Source organism: Brachyistius frenatus, unplaced genomic scaffold (genome assembly GCF_029030835.1).
Source record: "Brachyistius frenatus isolate BFR_SWC_R1_liver_20210118 unplaced genomic scaffold, ASM2903083v1 Contig_178, whole genome shotgun sequence".
In the NCBI taxonomy this organism is placed as follows: domain Eukaryota; kingdom Metazoa; phylum Chordata; class Actinopteri; family Embiotocidae; genus Brachyistius; species Brachyistius frenatus.
This window is the reverse complement of record NW_027210777.1, coordinates 452,177-474,281: the sequence shown is the minus strand read 5'-3', so window position 1 is coordinate 474,281 and position 22,105 is coordinate 452,177. Positions and strand designations below refer to the sequence as shown.

The following is a 22,105-nucleotide window of genomic DNA, read 5'->3' as shown; positions in this document are numbered from 1 at the left end:
AATCCCTGATCTCTGCTGTGTAGTTTAATATTTTTACATTATATTTTTGATTTTTAACTGAACATAGAAATACTTCAGTGATAGTTGCAGTAAATGACGCTGTTCTCTACGGTGTAATTCAAAGGTATTCAAAGGTCGACCTGCGGTTCCGTGAGTATCCGTCAGGGGGCAGCACAGCTACGACCTCCCGTCAGGAGGAAACGAGCCGAAACTCTTCAATGAGTTCACCTTCACTTTAATAGTTTGTTCCTTTTATTTCCTCCGCAGTCTAATTTAATCGTTCTGTATTCGGGCACCATGAACGGCTCTCTGCACTCCGCGGCCGGCCTGGTGGACATAAAACTGAAGCGGGGACCGGCAGGTAGGAGCTCAACTTGTCGGCTGTTAGCAGCGGTGGTAGCACTGATAGCAGCTAGCCAGCTACGTAGCAGCAGAAATCAGCGCTGTGAAGCTAACGGCTAACAGGAGAGCGACAAGTGATTAAACGTCCCAGCAGCGGGTCTTTTTTGAGCGCCACGCCACACATTTAATTAATCAGTTTAATGTCGAATATCACGGATTTCTGCACTTTGAAGGAGTTAAAAGAGTTTAAAAGTGGATGAAGTGGTGGCCTGTCTCCCATTTATTCAGCTGACATGTTTATGTAACTGAAGACGGTGTCTTGTGAGGGACAGGTCGCTGCTGGACCTGTCCTCCGTGGACTTTGGTACTCAGATAAATGTAGGGATTGATCAGCAGCTTTTGACCTGCTGAACAGCTTGTCTCGGTCTCTCTCTGTCTGTTCCTGTCTCTCTCTCTCTCTGTCTGTCTCTATCTGTCTCCGTCTCTCTCTGTCCCCGTCCTCCAGGTCTGGGCTTTAACATCGTGGGGGGGGTGGACCAGCAGTATGTGGTGAATGACAGCGGGATATATGTGTCCAAGATCAAAGATGACGGCGCTGCAGCGCTGGACGGACGTCTGCAGGAGGGAGACAAGATCCTGGCGGTGAGACACGAATCATGTGTCATATCCGGAGTCTCCTGCAGCAGGAAATAAACTTTAAATTTTAAAATTATTATTGATCTGAAGTCTGATCAGATTGAAACATGGATGATCTCATTAAAGGTTCTGATGAGTTTATTATTATTATTATTATTATTATTATTATTATCATCAGAAACACTGCAGGTCTTTCTTATTGATCTGTAGTCTGATCGATTGATGATCTGGTTCTGGGTTCTGATGAGTTTATTATTCGCTGGTGTTTCAGATAAATGGAGTGGAGCTGGAGAACCAGACTCACAGAGCTGTGGTGGAGCTGTTCAGGACGGCCGGGGACGACGTGGACCTCCAGGTCCTCAAGAAGGTACCGGCTGCTTCTGATGCTTTTAATGAGTGCAGTTTAAAAACCGTCTGCAGCTGTCCTTCTCCGCATCACTGAGTTGCGTTCAACAGCACCCATATGAACCTTCTGATGCTGCTATGAGTCTGTTTTATGTCCTTCATGTTTCGTTTTTATCTTTTATGTTCTCTTCATGTAAATTTAAAACATTACTGCAGTTAAGAACCAGAATATCAGTTTTGTGATGTGTTCTTCCTGACTGTCCTCCAGCCGCGATAATGTTTCTTCTTCTTCTTCTATTTCTTCTTCTTCTTCTTCTTCTTCTTCTTCTTCTTCTTCTTCTTCTTCCTCTCCTCGTCCTCCTCTTCTGTGTTTCAGCTGACCCGTCACATCAACGGACCAAGCGGCTCGCAGCCCGACGGTCCGCCCTCCATCTTCTCTCCGGTCCTCCTGGTGGCGTTGGCCGGAGCCGCTAGCATCCTTTTATTCTTTTTCATGCGGCGCAAGTAAGACAAACTTTTAACGAGCTGACAACGTCTGTACGTTATTTTAAGATCAGAACTTTGCTCAAGGCAAAAGAAGGGAAGGAGGAAAGAAGGATGAGTCAAGGTTATTTTCTGATTAGCAGGTGACGAGTTTCTCCGTTTGTTTTGACTGATGGAGCTTCTCAACACCTTCATATGCAAACAGATGACTTTAACTGGAGGAGGAGGAGGAAGAAGAGGAGGAAGAAGAGGAGGGAAACATTCCTGCTGCCCCCCAGTCTGAACCCAGTCGGTCGAGTCAGACCGACACCGGCTGCAGGTCCATTTATTGCTGACCGGTGTGAGAAGAAGCCTTTCAGACTTCAGCGGTTTCATTTTCATATTTTTTTGGTGGTGGGGGGGGGTCACATGACTCTGTGCCTTTTTACCTGTCCCATCACAATAAGAGCAGCGAGCCACATTCTCCCAACTGGGACCAAAATGAAAATCAACCCACGACACTTTTTTTTATTTTAGCTGATCCAGAAAAAGACCAAAACTACTGAGGACATCCATCTCAGAGCGCCGGACGTCCTCATCAACCCTTTAAAAGACCAGAACTAACGAGTCCGTCCATCTCAGAGCGCCAGACATCCACAGTCCTCATTAACCCTTTAAAAGCAGCTCACACGGATGATGAAGACCAGACATTTCATAAAACACCTGCTACTGTCAGCTAACATCAGTTATACAGTTAGTGCATCGTTCCGGGACTACTTTCAGCTGCGGATGAATACACAGTCACACACTGAGGGCCACAGAGGGAGAAACTCTCATCAGACAGTGCACTTCAAATCACCTCACTGGGTGGTTTGATTATGTCGACAGTTAAACATTCAGCAGACTGAAAACTAAAAACACTCGTTCAAAGTTTCACCAAGTACTTAAACTTTTATTTTGAAGGAAGGGACCCATGTAAAATATCCCCTTCTATAAATACATATTAACCTGATGTAGGTGGAGGCCGGTGCGATGGACCGACAGATGAACTCTGAGAAGCAGCTAAGAACCGACAACTTCAAATGTTTTTTTGTTTTTTTTGCACTAGCCACAATCATGACGTCGTCCAGCGTCGAGCAGCTGGACGTCTGTCCGTGTGAACGTCAGCGTTCGTCTGTAAATACGTTTCCTGTCGCTCTGCTGATGGTGAAAATGTGCACGATGCCAGAAGCATGAATAAATTATACAAATACTGTGTGTTTGACCTCCAGGCACCCAATAAAATTCATGTTGAATTCACTTTTATTTACAGTCTTTTATTTACAGTTGTTTATTTACAGTCAGTTATGTACAGTATTTTATTTGCAGGCTTTTATTTAAAGTCTTATTTACAGTCTTTTATTTTTCCATATTTAATTTACAGTTGTTTATTTACAGTATTTTATTTACAGTTGTTTACTTACAGTATTTTATTTTACAGTCTTTGACTTCAGTCTTTTTTGGTTCCACCAATAGAAAACGCCACAAAAAACAACAGCGTGTGAAAATGAAACCTTCATTATGAGTCAGTTGATTATAAGATGGGATGTATCAGAGGCTGATAAAGTCGAGATGATGACACATACAGCAGGTTAAAAGGTGTGAAAAAAAATAGATTTACTGAATCAAAACTGACCTGTTCTATCATGAGCGACTCAGTTTGTTATTTTAATCCAAATTTAAATTAAAATTGTAATATTTAGAGGATTATTAGGAGTTATAAGGCTCTACATTTTACAATTTCAACTTAATATCGTGATTTAACTGTTTAAAAATTGAGATTTAAGAGTTAAGTTTAGAGGTGTTATACCACAATTATGAGAAGTTATTTTGTCTTCATAATTTTGACATTAAAATGAACTGTTGTCTGTCTTTGTCTCTTAATTTCACACTTTAAAGTGAATTCAAGGGAACAGTTTTCAGTTCCGATTTTCTCATTTAGATTAAATCAAAAATAATGATCATCTATCTCTGTTGTTTTTATTGATAATTTAATTGAAAACCGATTTGATCAGCAAGTTGAAAATCAGAGCAACACTGGATGTTGTCGGTTTATCTCCAAAATAGAAGTGGTTTAATGTCAGAATAAAATGCAGAACCTGTTGTTTTATTGCATTTAATACATAAAACTAGATTTCAGATTTATTTTACTAAACTGCAGCACCAGTTTGATTTAGAGCAGCCGAAGGCTCTATAAAGTGTTATTAATAAAAAAATATATATTTTAGGTAATGGATCCAGTTTGATGTGAAACAGTAAATTGTTGTATTAATATAAAATCTCTGCTGTAATAACGGATCCAGTTTAAAACAGTAAAATGTATTAATATAAATATGTGATGTAATAACGGGTCCAGTTTAAAACAGTAAAATATATTAATATAAATATGTGATGTAATAACGGGTCCAGTTTAAAACAATCCTCCACTGTAGTGTTTTGTAACCGACTGTCTTCCTTCCTCCCACCAGAAGCTCGTCTCCATCGACTGCCCGGAGGCAGAGATGATGTAATCCACCGAACCCGGATCAGACCCGCGCTACACGGACACTGCTCGGCTACTTCGGGACTTCCTGGATCCCATCAGAGAGGCTCCATCGGCGGCTGGTCGAGGTGTCATGTCGCGGAGCGGTGAGCCCACCGTCCTCCCCCCCCGGACCGGCTGCTGGATGCGGGCCAGCAGCAGCAGCAGCACCAGCCGGGGTCGCTGCCGGTGAACCGGACTCCCCCATCAGCTGTAATTAATCAGCGGAGTCCTCAGTGAGCTGCTTCGTCCTCCTCCGTGTGAACATGGTCCTCTTCCCGCCTCCTCCGTTGACATCAGTCCGCTCTAGCTGTCCGTGTTAATGACAGGAGGTTTCATGCAGGCCATCGGTGTTGGTTCTGGACCTGCTCACCACCCTGATCCGGTGCTCTGATCTGATGCTCTGCTGTTATCACATTTCTGCCTACAGCCTGCGACCATTTCCATATCTCTCCGGGGCCCGGGGCCGGGCCGCGTCCCTCGCCGCACCCTGCCGGGACCTGAGCTCCATGCGTCCCTGACCTGACCTGCTATCATGTCCCGGTGACTTTACTCCGAGCCCCAGCTATCTCCTCTCGACCGTCTCTGTCTCCGTGTCCCTGCGGGGGATGAGCCTCCTCCAGCCAGCCGCCGCTCCCTCCGTCCGCCGCGTGGCCCCGTGACTCCTCCGGGGTGGAGGCGCCCTCCGCCGTGCACCGTGGAGCAGCTCCGGTTTACACCATGGCCAATGAACCTGTCATCCTCAACGTGTATGATATGGTGAGTTCACGTTTCTCTCGGTTTTACTCTTTATTACAATCTTCTTTATGTCCATGTTTCTACTCAAAGTTGTCACGTTAAAAACAAACATTTTTACATGAACTCTGGTGCACAGTCACACCCTCCCTCAAAGATTTACTGCAACACTAACTGGAGAGGAGGCAGCATGGTTTCTGTAGTGTGTCCCAGTGTGCAGGTTCAGTCTGCTGCAGAGGAGCAGGGGCATCTGGATCAGTGTGTGATCTCTTACATCTGGATCAGTGTGTGATCTCTTACATCTGGATCAGTGTGTGAGCTCACATCTGGATCAGTGTGTGATCTCTCACATCTGGATCAGAATAAAGTTTTTATCTATTGGTGTTTCAGACACAAAAAAATAAGAGATAAGGTCATAAAATGTAGTTTTATATTCAGGCCTGAGAAACAGAAGCCTCCCTCTGACCTCTGTCACATGATCTGGACACAGACCAGACACACGTAGGCACACACAGAGACACACAGAGACATACAGACATACACATCTACACACAGACAAACACACACAGAGCAGGCAGCAGGACAACAGTCCTCTTTCAGCCCTCTAACTGCTCTTTATCGTCCTGCTGACAATCTGCAGCCACAGAATCAGAGCGCAGCACTGATTGTTTCTGACATGTTATCAAACAGTGAACGTCCTCCATCAGAGTGAACGTCCTCCATTAGAGTGAACGTCCTCCATCAAAGTGAACGTCCTCCATCAGAGTGAACGTCCTCCATCAGAGTGAACGTCCTCCATCAGAGTGAACGTCCTCCATCAAAGTGAACGTCCTCCATCAGAGTGAACGTCCTCCATCAGAGTGAATGTCCTCCATCAGAGTGAACGTCCTCCATCAGAGTGAATGTCCTCCATCAGAGTGAACGTCCTCCATCAGACAGAGTGAACGTCCTCCATCAGAGTGAACATCCTCCATCAGACAGAGTGAACATCCTCCATCAGTGAAGCCCTCCATCAGAGTGAATGTCCTCCATCAGAGTGAACATCCTCCCATCAGAGTGAATGTCCTCCATCAGAGTGAACATCCTCCATCAGAGTGAATGTCCTCCATCAGAGTGAACATCCTCCATCAGAGACTCTGTGCAGGTTTACAGGTGAATCTTCTCTACTTTAAAACAACAACAACACAGACTCAGTTCCTGCTGACAGGAGGGGGGGACTGCTCCATTTCACCATTTCAGGTGTCAGTGTTGGATCTACTCATCTCTGACTCCTCTTTCTCTGTGTCTCTGTGTGTCTCCATGTGTGTCTCTGTGTGTGTCTCTGTGTGTCACTGTGTCTCCGTGTGTCTCTGCAGTACTGGATCAACGAGTACACGTCCAATCTGGGCATCGGAGTCTTCCACTCTGGCATCGAGGTTTACAGCAGAGGTGAGACGTCTTCATGTCTTCGTGTCTCTGAGGTTTACAGCAGAGGTGAGACATCTTTGTGTCTCAGAGGTCGGCGGGCTGGACTCAGACCTGTGGTCAGGTCTCTGTGCTGCTGCCCTCACAGATGAAGTGTGGTTGTAGGAATGAAGGTGGAAACAACATGACCTTCTTTTTGTGGTTGAGTCACTGAGAGGTTTAAAATAGAGTCAGAAAGCAGCGTGAAACTGGATCATGAGGATCCTTCATGTCTGAATACTGTCAGCACCAACAGGTCCGATGGAAGAGACATAGGGCCTGATTTACTAAAGGTTTGTGTGTGTAAAATCACGTGCAAACTTCACATCACCCTTCAAAAAATGTCCAAGCAGATCTACTAACGACGTGAGGATTGCTTCTTTCAAATGTGCAATTTAACACACGTTGTCCATTTTGCGTATTTGCATGAATGCATATGTAATATTGGGCGTTTCTACTTGAAGGTGCAAAATACTGGGAGGGAACATGCAAATACAACAATTTAGCACCCGCAAATATATTTACTAAACCTGAAAGTAGAAATAGGAGAAGTGATTGCGTGTGTATTTCAGTACGAAAGGAAAGCACGTATTAATCAAGTGCGCAAATCTGGAGAGACGGCTGCTCTTATTGCGGTGAGAAGGAGATGCAGGAAAACTAAAGAATACGCCGAGAACGTGGTTTTCCACCCGTTTAACCCTCGTGTTGTTCTTGGGTCAAAATGACCCGCAGCTGTGTTCAACCAAGTTCTATTTTATTTTCATATTTTTTGGGATCATTGGTGACAAGGAGGCTGTGAGGGTTTCTTTAAAGAATGATGACCAATGATCCCAAAAAAATATAAAAATATAGAAATAAAATAGAACTTGGTTGAACACAGCTGCAGGTCATTTTGACCCAAGGACAACACGAAGGTTAAACATTTATGAGATGTCAGAGGCAAAAAAATATTTCAACATATCGTTTGTCCAGCGATGACATTTCTGAACTGAACGGTGATATACAGCCAAACAACAAGGAGGAGCCACGTAATACCAGCAATTAAAAAACGTTTTACGACTCTGCATTGTCCTGCCTCTGGGTCATTCCAGCGAATCGCTGCTTGGATATCCCATCCAGTCCCGTTATTCAGGTGTGCTGTCACGGGTGCTGAATGTGCCCCGCAGAATTAACAGGTAGATAAGGTTCCTGAGCAATCACAAGGCACTGAGTGGAGACTAATTCACCTGTCCATCACAGAAAGAGCTGGACCTGCTGCTCAGTGTTTGTTAGGAGCATACACCTCCTGTTGTATTGCCGATGTTTTATTATAATCTCCTATATATCGTTTTGTTCTTTATATTCTTATATTTTTTTAATTTCAATCGGATCAGATTTTCCTTTTCCTTTTGCGGTCGTTCTGTTAGAACGGCTGGAATCACTTTAACACACACAAACCCCTCATTTAAATACAGCGATTTGCACCTGATATCAGTGACATAAATACTCTTTGTAAATGTGCAAACTTTTGGAAAAAACATGCAACTTAGTACCCTTTATCGTAGTAAAACAGGCCCATACTCTCTTTGTGAATTCAGCAAATCTGTCTTCTAACATCCAGACTGTTTCTGTTTCATGAAGACATGAAATTAACATGAATTTAACTTGAAGAATATAGAAAAACTCCCACTGCTTGATAGACTACATAACAAGTATGAATGTATTAAATCTTTCCACATATAATCATCTCTCAGAAGGAAGCTGTGAGAAGCTTTTTAAAATGTAAAGTCTGGTTCTGTCGGTCTGAAAAAACATCAGACCGTTTTTACAACATGTACTTTATTTTATATTTTATACTTCAGCAGCCGGTATTATAAATCACTCCACAGCTTCTGGTTCTGCTTTTTCTTTACTATAAATATATCTACAGTGGGTACGGAAAGTATTCAGACCCGTTTAAATTTTTCACTCTTTGGTTCATTGCAGCCATTTGCTAAAATCTAAAAAGTTCATTTTATTTCTCATTATTGTACACTCAGCACCCCATCTTGACAGAAAAAAACAGAAATGTAGAAATTTGTGCAAATTTATTAAAAAAGAAAAACTGAAATATCACATGGTCATAAGTATTCAGACCCTTTGCTCAGTATTGAGTAGAATCACCCTTTTGAGCTAGTACAGCCATGAGTCTTCTTGGGAATGATGCAACAAGCTTTTCACACCTGGATTTGGGGATCCTCTGCCATTCTTCCTTGCAGATCCTCTCCAGTTCCGTCAGGTTGGATGGTGAACGTTGGTGGACAGCCATTTTCAGGTCTCTCCAGAGATGCTCAATTGGGTTTAGGTCAGGGCTCTGGCTGGGCCAGTCAAGAATGGTCACAGAGTTGTTCCGAAGCCACTCCTTTGTTATTTTAGCTGTGTGCTTAGGGTCATTGTCTTGTTGGAAGGTGAACCTTCGGCCCAGTCTGAGGTCCAGAGCACTCTGGAAGAGGTTTTCTTCCAGGATATCTCTGTACTTGGCCGCATTCATCTTTCCTTCAATTGCAACCAGTCGTCCTGTCCCTGCAGCTGAAAAACACCCCATAGCATGATGCTGCCACCACGTTTCACTGTTGGGATTGTACTGGGCAGGTGATGAGCAGTGCCTGGTTTTCTCCACACATACCGCTTAGAATTAACGCCAAAAAGTTCAATCTTGGTCTCATCAGACCAGAGAATCTTATTTCTCATAGTCTGGGAGTCCTTCATGTGTTTTTTGGCAAACTCTATGCGGGCTTTCATATGTCTTGCACTGAGGAGAGGCTTCCGTCGGGCCACTCTGCCATAAAGCCCCGACTGGTGGAGGGCTGCAGTGATAGTTGACTTTGTGGAACTTTCTCCCATCTCCCTACTGCATCTCTGGAGCTCAGCCACAGTGATCTTTGGGTTCTTCTTTACCTCTCTCACCAAGGCTCTTCTCCCACGATTGCTCAGTTTGGCTGGACGGCCAGGTCTAGGAAGAGTTCTGGTCGTCCCAAACTTCTTCCATTTAAGGATTATGGAGGCCACTGTGCTCTTAGGAACCTTGAGTGCTGCAGAAATTATTTTGTAACCTTGGCCAGATCTGTGCCTTGCCACAATTCTGTCTCTGAGCTCCTTGGACAGTTCCTTCGACCTCATGATTCTCATTTGCTCTGACATGCATTGTGAGCTGTAAGGTCTTATATAGACAGGTGTGTGCCTTTCCTAATCAAGTCCAGTTTAATTAAACACAGCTGGACTCCAATGAAGGAGTAGAACCATCTCAAGGAGGATCAGAAGAAATGGACAGCATGTGAGTTAAATATGAGTGTCACAGCAAAGGGTCTGAATACTTATGACCATGTGATATTTCAGTTTTTCTTTTTTAATAAATTTGCACAAATTTCTACATTTCTGTTTTTTTCTGTCAAGATGGGGTGCTGAGTGTACATTAATGAGAAATAAAATGAACTTTTCTGATTTGAGCAAATGGCTGCAATGAAACAAAGAGTGAAAAATGTAAAGGGGTCTGAATACTTTCCGTACCCACTGTATGTAGAGACAAGTGTTTTACTAAACTAAATATATTTGACTGTTCAGTGAACTCTTTCATCCTCAATGTTCAAGTAACTGTGGTGAAATTAAAGTACAACGTTTACTTCTGAAGAATATAACGAAGTAAAAGTACCTCAGCATGTGTTTAAGTACACCACACGTGTAGAAATACTTCATCCTTTACAAGTGAGAATGAATGAGAAGCACACTGAATGTTCTCTGATGAAGATGCTGCTCCTTCGTATTCATCACTGCTGTCAACACTTCAGAGAAGCGTGGATGGTTTAATCAATGTGTTGATTCATCCTGATCTTCATCTTCATCATCATCCTCTGTTCTTCATCTTCCATCTCTGTTCTTCATCTTTAGCTTCCTCCTCTGTTCTTCATCTTCATCCTCTGTTCTTCATCTTCTGTTCTTCATCTTCCTCCTCTGTTCTCCCTCTTCATCTTCCTCCTGTGTGACTTCAGCTGACCTCTGTTCTTCATCTTCCTCCTCTTCCTCAGAGTTTGCGTACGGCGGCCATCCGTACCCATTCAGTGGCATCTTTGAGATCAACCCCGGCCACGCCGGCGAGCTGGGGGAGACCTTCAAGTTCAAGTGAGCACAGACACGGTGACGTGGTGAAGGGTGGAGGTCGGAGAGCTGACTGTGTTTCTGTCAACAGGGAGGCCATCGTCTTGGGAACCACCGACTTCACAGAGGACGACATCAACAAGATCATGGAGGAGCTTGGGAAGGAGTTCAAAGGGAACGCCTACCACCTGATGCACAAGAACTGCAACCACTTCTCCTCCTCGCTGTCAGAGGTCAGTCTGAGAGGCGGATTCACAGGGAGAGAGGCGGAGTCACACAGGGGGTTCATTTAGTTGGTTTAGTTTAATGCCAACGTTGGTGTCCCCCTCAGTAAAACGTCTTACAGCAATAAAATGGCTGCCCTCCTTGTTTCCAGCTGCTGTGTGGGCGGGAGATCCCCCGCTGGGTGAACCGGCTGGCCTACTTCAGCTCCTGCATCCCGTTCCTGCAGAGCTGCCTGCCGAAGGAGTGGTTGACCCCGGCTGCGCTGCAGAGCCACATCAGCCTTGGTCTCCACAAGGAGGAGCACAATGAGTCCAGCGACGACGACCTGTCTCCGTCCGCCGCTGGCGGATCAGGCTCCTCCCACAGCTGCCGCCACACCAGGGTGTGACCTGACCCCTGAACTCTGGACCTTCCTGACACTGCTGCCATGGCAACAGTGGACCTGAACAACCACCTGACCTCATACTGTCTATACTTCGAGGGAAGAGGCGGGAAACAGTGTCCTCCTGCAGAGAGACCTGCTGAGACCTCAGAGGCCTATAGAGACTGAGACATGCAGATGGACTGATGACCTTTGACCTGAGGCTGCAGCTCGGCCTCCTGTAGATCTGAAGTTTGTATTAGGTTTTTATTTTCCACAGACGTTAAACCCCGTCCGCCTTGTCCCTGCCTGCCTTCAGAGCTGCTTTAGAGACACCTGACAGAGACGTTACCTGGAAACTCTCACCTGCTTGTCCATTAACCTCCATGTGGCCTTCAGTGGATGTCGTTGACTCACCTCTCTGTGTGGACCATGTTAGAGGCTCGGCAGGTTAAAGAGGACTCACTGCTCCTCTGGCTCCCAGCGAGGGGACGTAGTGCATGTTGAAGGACTCAGAGGAGACAATGGAGACACATGGAGACACACAGAGAATGTCCTGCTGCTACTCTGACTCATATCCACTTTTTATCTTTTCTATCCACTGATCTTTATATTACAAACATACATTTACACCCAGAGATTATCTATCATTATTATAGAGATGATCTACAATTATTATTATAGAGATAAACTATAATTATTATTATAGAGATGATCTGTTATTATTATTATTATTATTATTATTATAGAGATGATCGACGTCTTCACATCTTTTACAGTTAAAATATTTCAGGCTGAGCTGCAACACAAACAACTAACTCAGTGTTGTCCTTCAATTGCAGACTTTGTTGAAAAACAGACTCAGTTAGAGGTGGTAAAGTCTCATGTCTGTACAGTACATATGAAGCTGCAGCCGGTTAGCTTAGCAAAGCACACAGACAGGAAACAGCTCACCTTTCCAGCTCACAGTTGAACACATCATGTCCAGTTTTCACCTGTATAAACAGGTGTGGTTTTCTCAAAAGGTCTCAGGTTTTAATAGATCCACTCTACTACTGTTTCCATTCTTTATGCCAAGCTAAGCTAACTTAGCTGCTTTCCTATCCACCCTGCAGACGTGCAAGTGGTATTGACATTCGGGGATATCATTTATTTATCTATGTATTTTTTTCTAATGAACAGTTAAAGAACAAACAGTTTGAATTCATTTTACTGCAGTAAAAATCTGATTCAGTTGTTTCTGATCACAAACAGGTAAACAAACACAGCAATGACAGTTTACTACTCTGAATAACAAGCTGGTGATCAAACTGAGGAGGATGAGGAGGTGTTTCGAGTTAATTTGAACTCCCACCACCCCCTACTGTGTGTTGATTGACAGTGTGTGTGTGTTGATTGACAGCTTGTGTGTTGATTGACAGCTCCTCTTTCTCTCTCAGGAAGGAATCACCTCCTGTTTCAGTTCCAGTTGACTCGTCCTGCTTCTTGAAGGAGGTCGATGGTTTCATCCTTATATCTTTCTTTGTGTTGTGTTCAGGTTCTCTGTATATCTTCAGTTGGGAGTGGGGGGTGTACAGTGGTCAGTATTAATGCTCAGAAGTGTTTCTACAGAGACAGCTTCTGTTTTCTATCGTACTGTGTCCACCTGAACCTTTTCTTACCCTAATTTGAGATGATAGAACTAAAATAAACAGATGGATGACACACAGATGTTGTGCTTCTTCTTTTCTCGCCACAAATATGAGAACAGGTGGACGACGTCACGACCATTTACACCTTCATATGACAAACGTGTGAGTCTGATGTGTTTTTATGGGTTTTAGCATCGCTTTGATAAAAAAAATTCTACTAGACTAATGGACTAAATCCTTCAAGTCTCCAGTAAATATAATATATTATATTATAAACGATCACATATTAACAAAAGAAAAGAGACTATATAAATGTATGAGCAGGAAATTAAAGATAAATCTTAATGATGAATCATTCACAGCTCTGGAGTTTCGTGTGGATACTTCTGAACTGGGTTGCCAGATCTGGGTCATATCCCCCCTTTTTAATATCACATTTATATGGTAATTAAACTTATTCTATTGTATTTCATCTGATGATGAAGTTCCCCACAGACGGATGTGATACTCGGTGTGAACAGAACCGGGCTAACGCGTTAACTTTAACCGGGTTAAACGTTACGTGAAACAGAGGACCTGGCAACGTGAAGTCAGCAGCGGCACCACTTCCGGTTCCTTGCTCTTTGGACTCACTCGCCATTTTGATCGAGCCGAGCAGAGACTCTGTTGAAGTTGCTGCTAACCACCGACGTCAACAACAATCCCGGAGCAGCTTTAAAGGAAAGAAAAAACGGGTAAGGCTGTGAATAAAGTGTCCGTGAGTGGTTTGAACAACTTTATTGTTTTTTTTTAAAACGGATAAGCGTCGCGTAGGAACTCGGAATTATCTCTTTGTGGCTAACATTAGCTTTGCTCGGCTAACTGAAGGCGACCTCGAGGCGAGCTACAACAACGACGTTGTAGCCGCGGGTTAAACACATTTCTGCTTTAAATTAACCCGGTAAAACTGCACGGTATCTGGCATAGCTTTAGCTTTTTCCTCTCAATTTTGAACTTTTTATTAAATGACGAGGTTTAAAGTGGGATTGTGTAACGAATGTTAGCAGTTAACACAATGTGTTCTCCCAGGAACGGGCTGTAGGCTAACTGGGCCTCAAACATAACGCTGCACTCATTTACCGCCACCTGATGCTGGTGTAAAGACGTGTTGAACTACTTGGGGAAAAAAAACAATTCAATGTTCTTCTTATGTGCTGTTTTCACATTATGCTAAAGTTAGCACCCGATTCTGCACTAAAGGATAAAATGAAGGGAAACTAGACTTCCAGCTCTGAGCGACTGACTCTTTATTTTCTGCTCCTCTTAATTCTGCAAACGTGTTTTAGATATTTTATTTAAAGCCCGATCTCGGCATGGAAACCAACTTTGAAAATGTGAAACTTTTATAGTATTTGTGAAAATGAAGCAAAGGGACTTGCTTTTGTTGCATGTAGAGTACATTAAACCTGGTCCAGATCTAAAACTACTACATTTAGACTGGTCGACCCCGGACTAAATTATTAAAATAGGTTTCAAAAAGTCGTTAAATCACAGTGTCTGATTCGTGAAATCTTTAGTCTATTTTTAAAAGTGCACGTTGTTAATGCTTTAAGGCTCTTAAGCATTAGGAGACCTAAAAATGGAGAATCAAGTTTCCCTCTAATTATAATTTATGTTCCAACTGGATCATAGATGTTGAATCAGAACTTAAAACCGGAGTTTACATTCATGTGATAGATTTGGAAATTAGATAGTGAGTCTACATACTGTGATGGATTTAAATTGAATACAGAGTTAGTCAACAGGCTGTCTCCTCATGCCCTGGTTACATGTTTATCATCCTACACTTTCTTCATCAGACAACATGAGTGGCTGTCGTGTCTTTATTGGCCGTCTGAGCCCGCATGCCAGAGAGCGGGACGTGGAGAAGTTCTTCAAGGGGTACGGACGGATCCGGGAAATCAACCTGAAGAATGGATTCGGTTTCGTGGTCAGTATCGCCGACCGCTCCGTGAAAGGTCCGACGAGGTCCGATTCTGCCGCGTTTTTCGCGAACATGAAGTCACGTGTTTGTTCTTCCTCTCAGGAGTTTGATGACCACAGAGACGCAGACGACGCTGTGTACGAGCTGAATGGCAAAGAGCTGTGCAGTGAACGGTAAGCATCTTCATTTTATTATCTTGTGTATAACTTCAAGTAAAAGGCGAACACCTTGTTTGAAGACAGTGGATCTTTTTGTGATGACTGTTGATGGAACTGAAAGAGGTTTTGCATATATTTTATAAAAACCGTCCGTTTGGACCGTGAAAAGGATAGGAACAGAAACCGAGTGTTTGTCCTGAATCTGGGAGGATTCCCTCTCATATTCTGCAGGCTTTTAACTCAATAGTCACTGTCACGACATCACTACCGTGTTTAGGGTCGTCCATTTAGTGGAGTGTAAATACACCACCTTTACATCATCCCACGTAGACGGACGAGTAACTACCCAACTGTAAACATGTCTGACACCTTCACGCCGACTCTTTGTCTGAACCATCTGAAGACCCACTCGCCGTTGTTTGTTTCAGAGTCACTATTGAACACGCTCGCTCCAGAAGGGGACGGGGCGGCGGCCCGGGGATGGGCCGCTTCAGCAGCAGCAGCAGCAGCTATCGGCCCTCTCGCAGCAGCGGATCCAGGTACAGCGGTTCTGACCCGCAGTAAGTTAGACGGAGACGCTCATCAGGGTTTGTTATTGGAATAAAGTTTGTGTCGGGACAAAGCAAAACATTTCAGTGTGTAAAGACCTTAACCGACCATGTTCCTTCTACAGCGAGCGCATGTGTCCTCATTCAGTCACTGAACTGCGAGTCCGTGTGTGTCCTCACACACACACTGATGAGTCTTGACAGCAGCTACATGCATGTGACAGAAAATGCATGTTCAGAGACTCGTTTGTGATGAAGATGAGCTGCCGGCTGGTGACATCAGACATCCAGCAGGAACGCGAGGACACACCGGCTGCAGTCTGCATGCTCGAGACACGTCCTCAGGCCCGTCTGTCTGTCTGTTGTTTGTGCAGGTATGGCCCCCCCGTGCGGACCGACCACAGACTCATTGTAGAGAACCTATCGTCTCGGATCAGCTGGCAGGTAGGACGTGACGGGATGAACTCCCCCCGCAACACACTGTATATGACCAGTTTTCTAGCGAAGCCGGGTCACTTTGTTTTAAAGTCACATATGAACATATTTGTATAGTCACCATCAGAAGCCCCCCATTATGTTATTTCCACACAGTGTCATGTTACTGCTGATGATAGGCTTTAACGTCTTCATGTTTTAACAGCTGCTCTGATGTGGTCTCCTTTTATATCAGAGGTGATTAAACACCCTCCACGGGGGGTCACAAAGTGTGTAGCGCCCTCTGCTGGTTGTTTTTTCTGAATAGTGTCCATTTGGTGCCTCTCCTTACACGCAGTTGCCGCCGGTCTAAAGTCTTGGCTGGGCCCCGTAGCGGGTGAAAGTGGTCTAGCGCAGGATACGGTAGCCTTAGGAGGTCCGTAGCCACAGTCTGGAGGTTCTGTGGGCTGGCATCCCCGACTGCTGTAACCCCCCTCAAATCCACGGTCCCTACACTCTCCCATTTGGGTCTTTTTCTGTTGCTGATGGAGCTGGGGGGGTGTTGAGTCGGGCGCACACCCCTCCCCCTACTTGCTCTCTGGTGGTTCCTTACTTGTGGAGGCCGGATGCTGGGTCAAGGCCGAGGGCGTTTCTCAAGGGCTTAACACTGCATTGGTTCCCATTTGCTATTTGGACAAGTGGCTCTATGCTAATATCTTCCTGGGTTTGGAGCGGTAAGTAGCATAAAACTCATGTGATTGGGTTTGTTCCGGGTCGGGTGGTAACGGGGTGTAGACATATCATGTAAACAGTTAATGTGTGCTGAGTCCAGAGTTTTAACTTTAAATAAGTAAAGATGTTTCCTGTCAGGAGCCTCTCTGAGGAGGAGAATTTGGTTTCTGCTGACGAGCTAAAAAAGAAAAACAAAATTTAAGTGTGACTAGAGATAAAAAAAAAAAGTTGTGGCTCTTTGTTTACATGGCCTCCGCCGACAGGGGAGCTTTAACACGTCAGCAGTAGATAGTCTGTGTGTTGCTGCTCTGTTCTCGTCTCCTCCTGCAGGTCTGAAGGCTCTCTGTGACCTCCGACCTTCCTCCTCGTTACTAATCCTGCTCTGTGCTTTTATATAGGACCTCAAAGACCTGATGAGAAAAGCAGGTGAAGTTACCTTTGTGGACGCGCACAGACCCAACAAAAACGAAGGGTGAGTTGCAGCTCCGCTTCCCCTTAAACCCCACCCTACCACCCCCTCCCTGCTGGTCAGGCTGTCTAATCACGTCTCCACCCAAATGCAGGGTGGTTGAGTTCGCCTCCCGCAGTGACATGAAGAACGCCATCGCCAAGCTGGATGGGACCGAGCTGAACGGACGCAAGCTGAAGATCTTCGAGGACAGCCGGAGGAGGTGAGTCTGCTCCCATCTGACCCATGCTACGCAGTTAGCTTAGCATAAAGACAGCAAGCAGCTGGTCCCGTTCAGACAGCAGATGATGATGGACAGCTGCAGTGATGCTAAGCTAACTACCTCTGGCTTCATGTTTGTTTTATTGTTGTTGTTGTTGTTTGTGTCTATAGCTGTGCATCCATCACATGTTGTAAACACCCTCTCCCTCTGCAGCCACAGCAAGAGCCGCTCCCGCTCCCGCAGCTACTCGCGCTCCAAGAGTCGCTCCAGGAGCCGGAACCGCTCCAGGAGCCGCTCCAGGTCTCCCAGCCGCACCCCCGACAAGAAGACGTCTGGCGGGGGCAAGGCCAAGTCCCCCTCCAGGTCCCGGTCCAAGTCCCGGTCTAAGTCCCGGTCCAGGTCTCGCTCCCGTTCTCCCGCTCCGGATCAGGACAAACAGTCCCGCTCTCGCTCCCGCTCTCGTTCCCGCTCCCGCTCTCGCTCCCGTTCCCGCTCCGCCTCACCAGACAGCAAACACTGAGGGTGAAGCCTCTGAGGGCGGAGCCTCTGCAGGGGGTGATACAGACGGACAGTTGGTCGCTGTGGCGACGGCATGTGAATTATTTTTCTTTTTAAATGAAGGGAGAGATTGTCGAGATAAAAGCGTAGTTTTCTGTAGTTCTGGACGTTCTTCCACAGGAGGACCGTGTCTGTCTTCATATCCCCGGCTCTATGAAATCGGTGCTGATGTCCCTCAGAGACATCCTCGTTCGATTCCATCCACTGATTCCCCCTCCTTCCCCCCATATTGCATTCACATGCCCAGTTATGTGAACAGGAGTTTAAACATCTCAGCCGGTGGTTGTTTCAGTTGGAATCTTGCATTATGATTTTTATTTTCACTGAAGACTCGTGTTTCTGATCCGTGTTTTATTCAGTTGATCTCCTTCTGTGATGCGTTCAGGGTCCGCCTCTGACTGTCAAACACCTGGATGTGATGATGTCTTTTCTTTCTTTTTTTTAGTGATGTCCTTTATTTTTTCTAAGACTTGTGAACGTGGTGGAGATGCACGTCTGCGTTAATAAAACTTTCACAATCTGTTGAATCCTTCTGTCCTGCAGTGATGACGTCGCTCATGTTTCAGGTGGAATCAATAAAATGTTTGATTTTAAACTGTGTCCGTTTTTCATGATGTTTCTGTAACCGTTTGAATTATGAAATGTTTGAGTTACATAAATGAAGCAGAAGTACAACCCGAACACACCTGGATGCAGGATGTGAGATCATCACAGCTGGATCTCAGGTGGTCCTCTGAATGCCGTCCCTGACTTCCAGTATCCACACGAACATGCTATTAAAACAAGATTTAGTGTGTCCCAATACTTGGTATGTTAAGGATGCCAAAAGTACCAGGATGTTCGACTACATGCATGCAGTCTGCAGGTCGGCATGATACTCTAGCTGTTTCTGACCCACAATCCGTCATGTCCACTGAGCCGCTGAGACAGATGGTGGCGCTGATGTTCCACCCACAAAAGGAAGAAGAGGAGGCATTAAAGGAAACGTGCTTGTTCCAAATCTCTGCCTTTGTCTTTTTTTTTACTATAAATGTCGCACTAATCACAGATATGACAAAGAGGGTCAAAGGTCAAGATGCATTTTAATGATGAAGTAGTTCCAGTTGTACACGTACTACGTGCAATAGTAGATACTTTTTTAGGGAAGCTGCAGTACTAAAAGAAAAAAAAAGGAATGAGATTCAGAATGCAGGGACAGACTGGACAGACTGAACACACCTGGATCATGTGAGGTCATCACAGCTGGACCACAGGTGGTCACCTGAAGGACAGTTGTGAACACTGAAACATGATCTGTCCACATCCATTCAGTGGTGGGTCTCCAATGTGTCCTCGAACAGAACAGTTGGAAATTGTTGTTTTCTAATCTCCAGGACTGACCGCTTTAATGTCTCTTTAACACGTGTCTCTGGAGACATTTTATTTGTCTCGAGCCATTTAATGTGTCCTATTAAACATTTTCTGTCTCTTTGGAAACATGTTTGTGTCTCTGTTGTCGTTTTATATTTCTATAAGGTCACTTAGTGTCTCTGTCCTTTGTGTGTCTTTGGAGACTGTGTGTCTTTGTTGTTATCTTTTGTCTCATGGTGACTTAATCAGAGTGTTTGTGGTCTTTTCATGGAGGTGTGTTGAGCTATATCACTCTGAGGTCCGTGTGAGTTATCCGCAGCACTGGTAGGGCCGTACGGGATCCACCCCCCGCCCTCCAGACTCTGGACTCTGCACCTGGTACAAGGGATCCACTTCTGTCTTCTTTCATTGTCAAAGTCAGTTCATTTATAAATGCTGAGGTTTAATTATTTGTTGATTGCAAATAAAAAAAATTAGAGGAGAAATCAGAGAAGAAGTGTGTGTTTTTGTAACAGGAAATAGAGCAGCAAGTTTCATGTTTCATTCGGAGTTCATCAGAGGAGCTCATTGTTAAAATGCAGTCAACTATTGGATTACGATGTTCTCAGCTGATCCAGCAACTCATAATAATAATCCTTAAAGTGACCGTCTCCATTGAGACCTGCAGCGTTGGGACACTCCAGCATGAAAACGTGTTTCAAAAACAATTTAAATTAAAACTGCAAGCAGTGATGTACGGGCCCTCGCACTCCGGCGCGCCGCCTCCCCGAAGCCGTCCCCCCAAAGCCGTCCCCCGAAGCCGTCTCCCCGAAGGACCACATATACCCGCTTAAAGTTGCTATTTTTGTCTCGTTTCCTGTCTCCAGCAGGGGGCGCTGGGAGCCGTTTGGCCACGCCCACTCGCAAAACACATCAGATGTATCGTCTCACCATGTCGGATGTATGTATGTCACACGTTTTGTGAGGTTTCAAGCATCCATTGACCTTAAACATAAACTTCCTGTGTTACTGCGAGACATCAATCTTTGCCGCATCGTCATGCCGACGCCCATTGACAAAGTTGAAAGAATGTCTCAATATATCATCAACTACATGTTCAGGTTATTGTGACCCGACTTTATGTTCATGTGATCAACCAGCTCGACATAGAATGTGAAAGTATGAAAAGTGTCATTTCCAGTGGCCAACAGGGGGCGCTATGACTATGAGAGAATATTACCACTCAGGGGTCTTCAGGGCGGGGCTGTTATCATACCTGTGATGTTTGGAGAAGGTCGGTCCATGTACATAAGATTTAAAGCAACTCGTAAGTTTCATGGAGAGATGCTCAAAATGGCCGTCTCTCATGGGCACACGCATCGACGAAAACGAATTATTTTGATAACTTTTAATCCCAAGCATGTTATCTGTCCATAGAACCTAAATTCAAGTCGGTCTGACAAAATCCCTAGGAGGAGTTTGACAAAGTACAACGTGTCAGAATCGGCCAAAATGGCGACTAAATTCAAAATGGTGGACTTCCTGTCGAGTTGACCTAATGGTGCAATGTAACTTTTTTGTGCGTCTAGGTGTGATACACCTGTCCACCGGATTTTGTGAATTTAGGTAAATGTGGCTGCCAGGGCATCTCTTTAGGGTGCACCCTGCTGGAGACAGGAAACGAGACAAAAATAGCAACTTTAAGCGGGTATATGCGGTCCCTTGCGTGCTGCAGGTCAGGGAGATGGCTTCAGGGGGACGGTTTCGGGGAGGCGGCTTCGGGGAGGCGGCGCGCCGGAGTGCGAGGGCTTGTACATCACTGCTTGCAGTTTTAATTTATATTTACATTTAAATATGAATATGTAATCATCAGAACTTTTTTCTTCTTTCCTCCCTAATTAATCATCTCAAACCCCCCCATGATTTATCCTGTGACCCTTTGAGGGTCCTGACCCCTCAGATCGGAAACGGTGGACTACTGAGTGAGGAGCTGCTGAAGCATCACAGAGTGAACAGTCTTTATTAAAGACACATACAGAGTCATACATGTCAGTTCACTGCATATCTTCATGCTATTGTTACAGCCAGGTGGCACTTTGTTCCTGCCGAACAGGCTGTGACTCTTTCAGAGAGGTGCGTGAGGGGTGGTTAGTGCCCTGCAGAGTGAATGCACATTAACATGCTGCCCTACAGCTCAGTTAGTGCCACTTTAAAAACTGTCCAGTGTTTCATTCAAAGATTCAATCAGTAACAGAGGGACTCTTCACTCAAAGTCCAGCGCTCAGGTTCAACCCAGTCCTCCAAGGGGGAAAGGTTAACCAAAACCACACCTGAACTAAAGCACTGCATGATGGGAGAGTCTTTGTAATCACCTCCTGATGACTGATGAAGAAGAAGACTACAAAGTATGTGTGTTTACACCGCAGACTGCATCTAAAAGTGGATGTAGCATCTGAAAAGTGAAGCCAGTGCAGAAGTGCCTTGCAGTACCACTGAGGACCACTAGGTGCTGTCTCCAACAGACTCACATTGAAACAGCATCAACTGAAACAAAGTCAGTAAATGTTTTCGACTCCTCTCAGACTTGTCAAAGAAAAAAACCTAAATATTGAATACATTTTCAAAAAGAACTGCCATATTTAAATTAACAACATATTGTTATTATTATTATTAATGTCGGTGGGATTTTAGAGGAGATATTCTTACTTTTTTAAAAGAGTAGAATCTTATTTATTTCATCTGTTTGCTGCTTTCTGTTGGTAAAACATTCATTTTTCGAAAGTGCTGTGTATACACCGTGCTTCCTGTAATGCACTGAGAGCGCCCCCCCCGCCCGCCCTCCCTCCCTCCCTGTCGGCATGAATCACCCTCCATACACCCGG

The 22,105-nt window shown here is 44.8% G+C and overlaps 3 protein-coding genes across 8 annotated transcripts; all 3 read left to right on the top strand.

Moving 5' to 3' along the window:
* Positions 1–183: 183 nt before the first annotated feature.
* Positions 184–18,868, top strand: synj2bp (synaptojanin 2 binding protein). Of its 4 annotated transcripts, XM_069717689.1 has the most exons (6): positions 184–361; positions 848–984; positions 1,250–1,345; positions 1,700–1,827; positions 2,012–2,038; positions 18,854–18,868. In XM_069717689.1, exons 1-5 carry the CDS (start codon positions 298–300, stop codon positions 2,013–2,015), a joined length of 429 nt encoding a protein of 142 aa, XP_069573790.1. In that variant the 5' UTR covers positions 184–297; the 3' UTR covers positions 2,016–2,038; positions 18,854–18,868. The 4 variants fall into 4 exon arrangements, with proteins under 4 accessions (XP_069573790.1, XP_069573787.1, XP_069573789.1 ...); XM_069717686.1 differs by lacking the exon at positions 18,854–18,868 and having other exon boundaries at positions 2,012–3,084; XM_069717688.1 differs by lacking the exon at positions 18,854–18,868 and having other exon boundaries at positions 1,950–3,084.
* On the top strand, positions 4,165–12,944 carry LOC138632254 (deubiquitinase DESI2). Of its 2 annotated transcripts, XM_069717682.1 has the most exons (6): positions 4,165–4,581; positions 4,776–5,104; positions 6,436–6,508; positions 10,564–10,657; positions 10,725–10,866; positions 11,010–12,944. In XM_069717682.1, the coding sequence occupies exons 2-6, from the start codon at positions 5,066–5,068 to the stop codon at positions 11,244–11,246; spliced, it is 585 nt and encodes a 194-aa protein (XP_069573783.1). In that variant the 5' UTR covers positions 4,165–4,581; positions 4,776–5,065; the 3' UTR covers positions 11,247–12,944. The 2 variants fall into 2 exon arrangements, with proteins under 2 accessions (XP_069573783.1, XP_069573780.1); XM_069717679.1 differs by having other exon boundaries at positions 4,165–5,104.
* srsf5a (serine and arginine rich splicing factor 5a) lies at positions 13,471–18,489 on the top strand. 2 transcript variants are annotated; one of them, XM_069717677.1, is made up of 8 exons: positions 13,471–13,584; positions 14,689–14,819; positions 14,916–14,986; positions 15,400–15,510; positions 15,894–15,963; positions 17,064–17,137; positions 17,229–17,336; positions 17,550–18,489. In XM_069717677.1, exons 2-8 carry the CDS (start codon positions 14,694–14,696, stop codon positions 17,854–17,856), a joined length of 867 nt encoding a protein of 288 aa, XP_069573778.1. In that variant the 5' UTR covers positions 13,471–13,584; positions 14,689–14,693; the 3' UTR covers positions 17,857–18,489. The 2 variants fall into 2 exon arrangements, with proteins under 2 accessions (XP_069573778.1, XP_069573777.1); XM_069717676.1 differs by having other exon boundaries at positions 15,400–15,531.
* Positions 18,869–22,105: the final 3,237 nt, after the last annotated feature.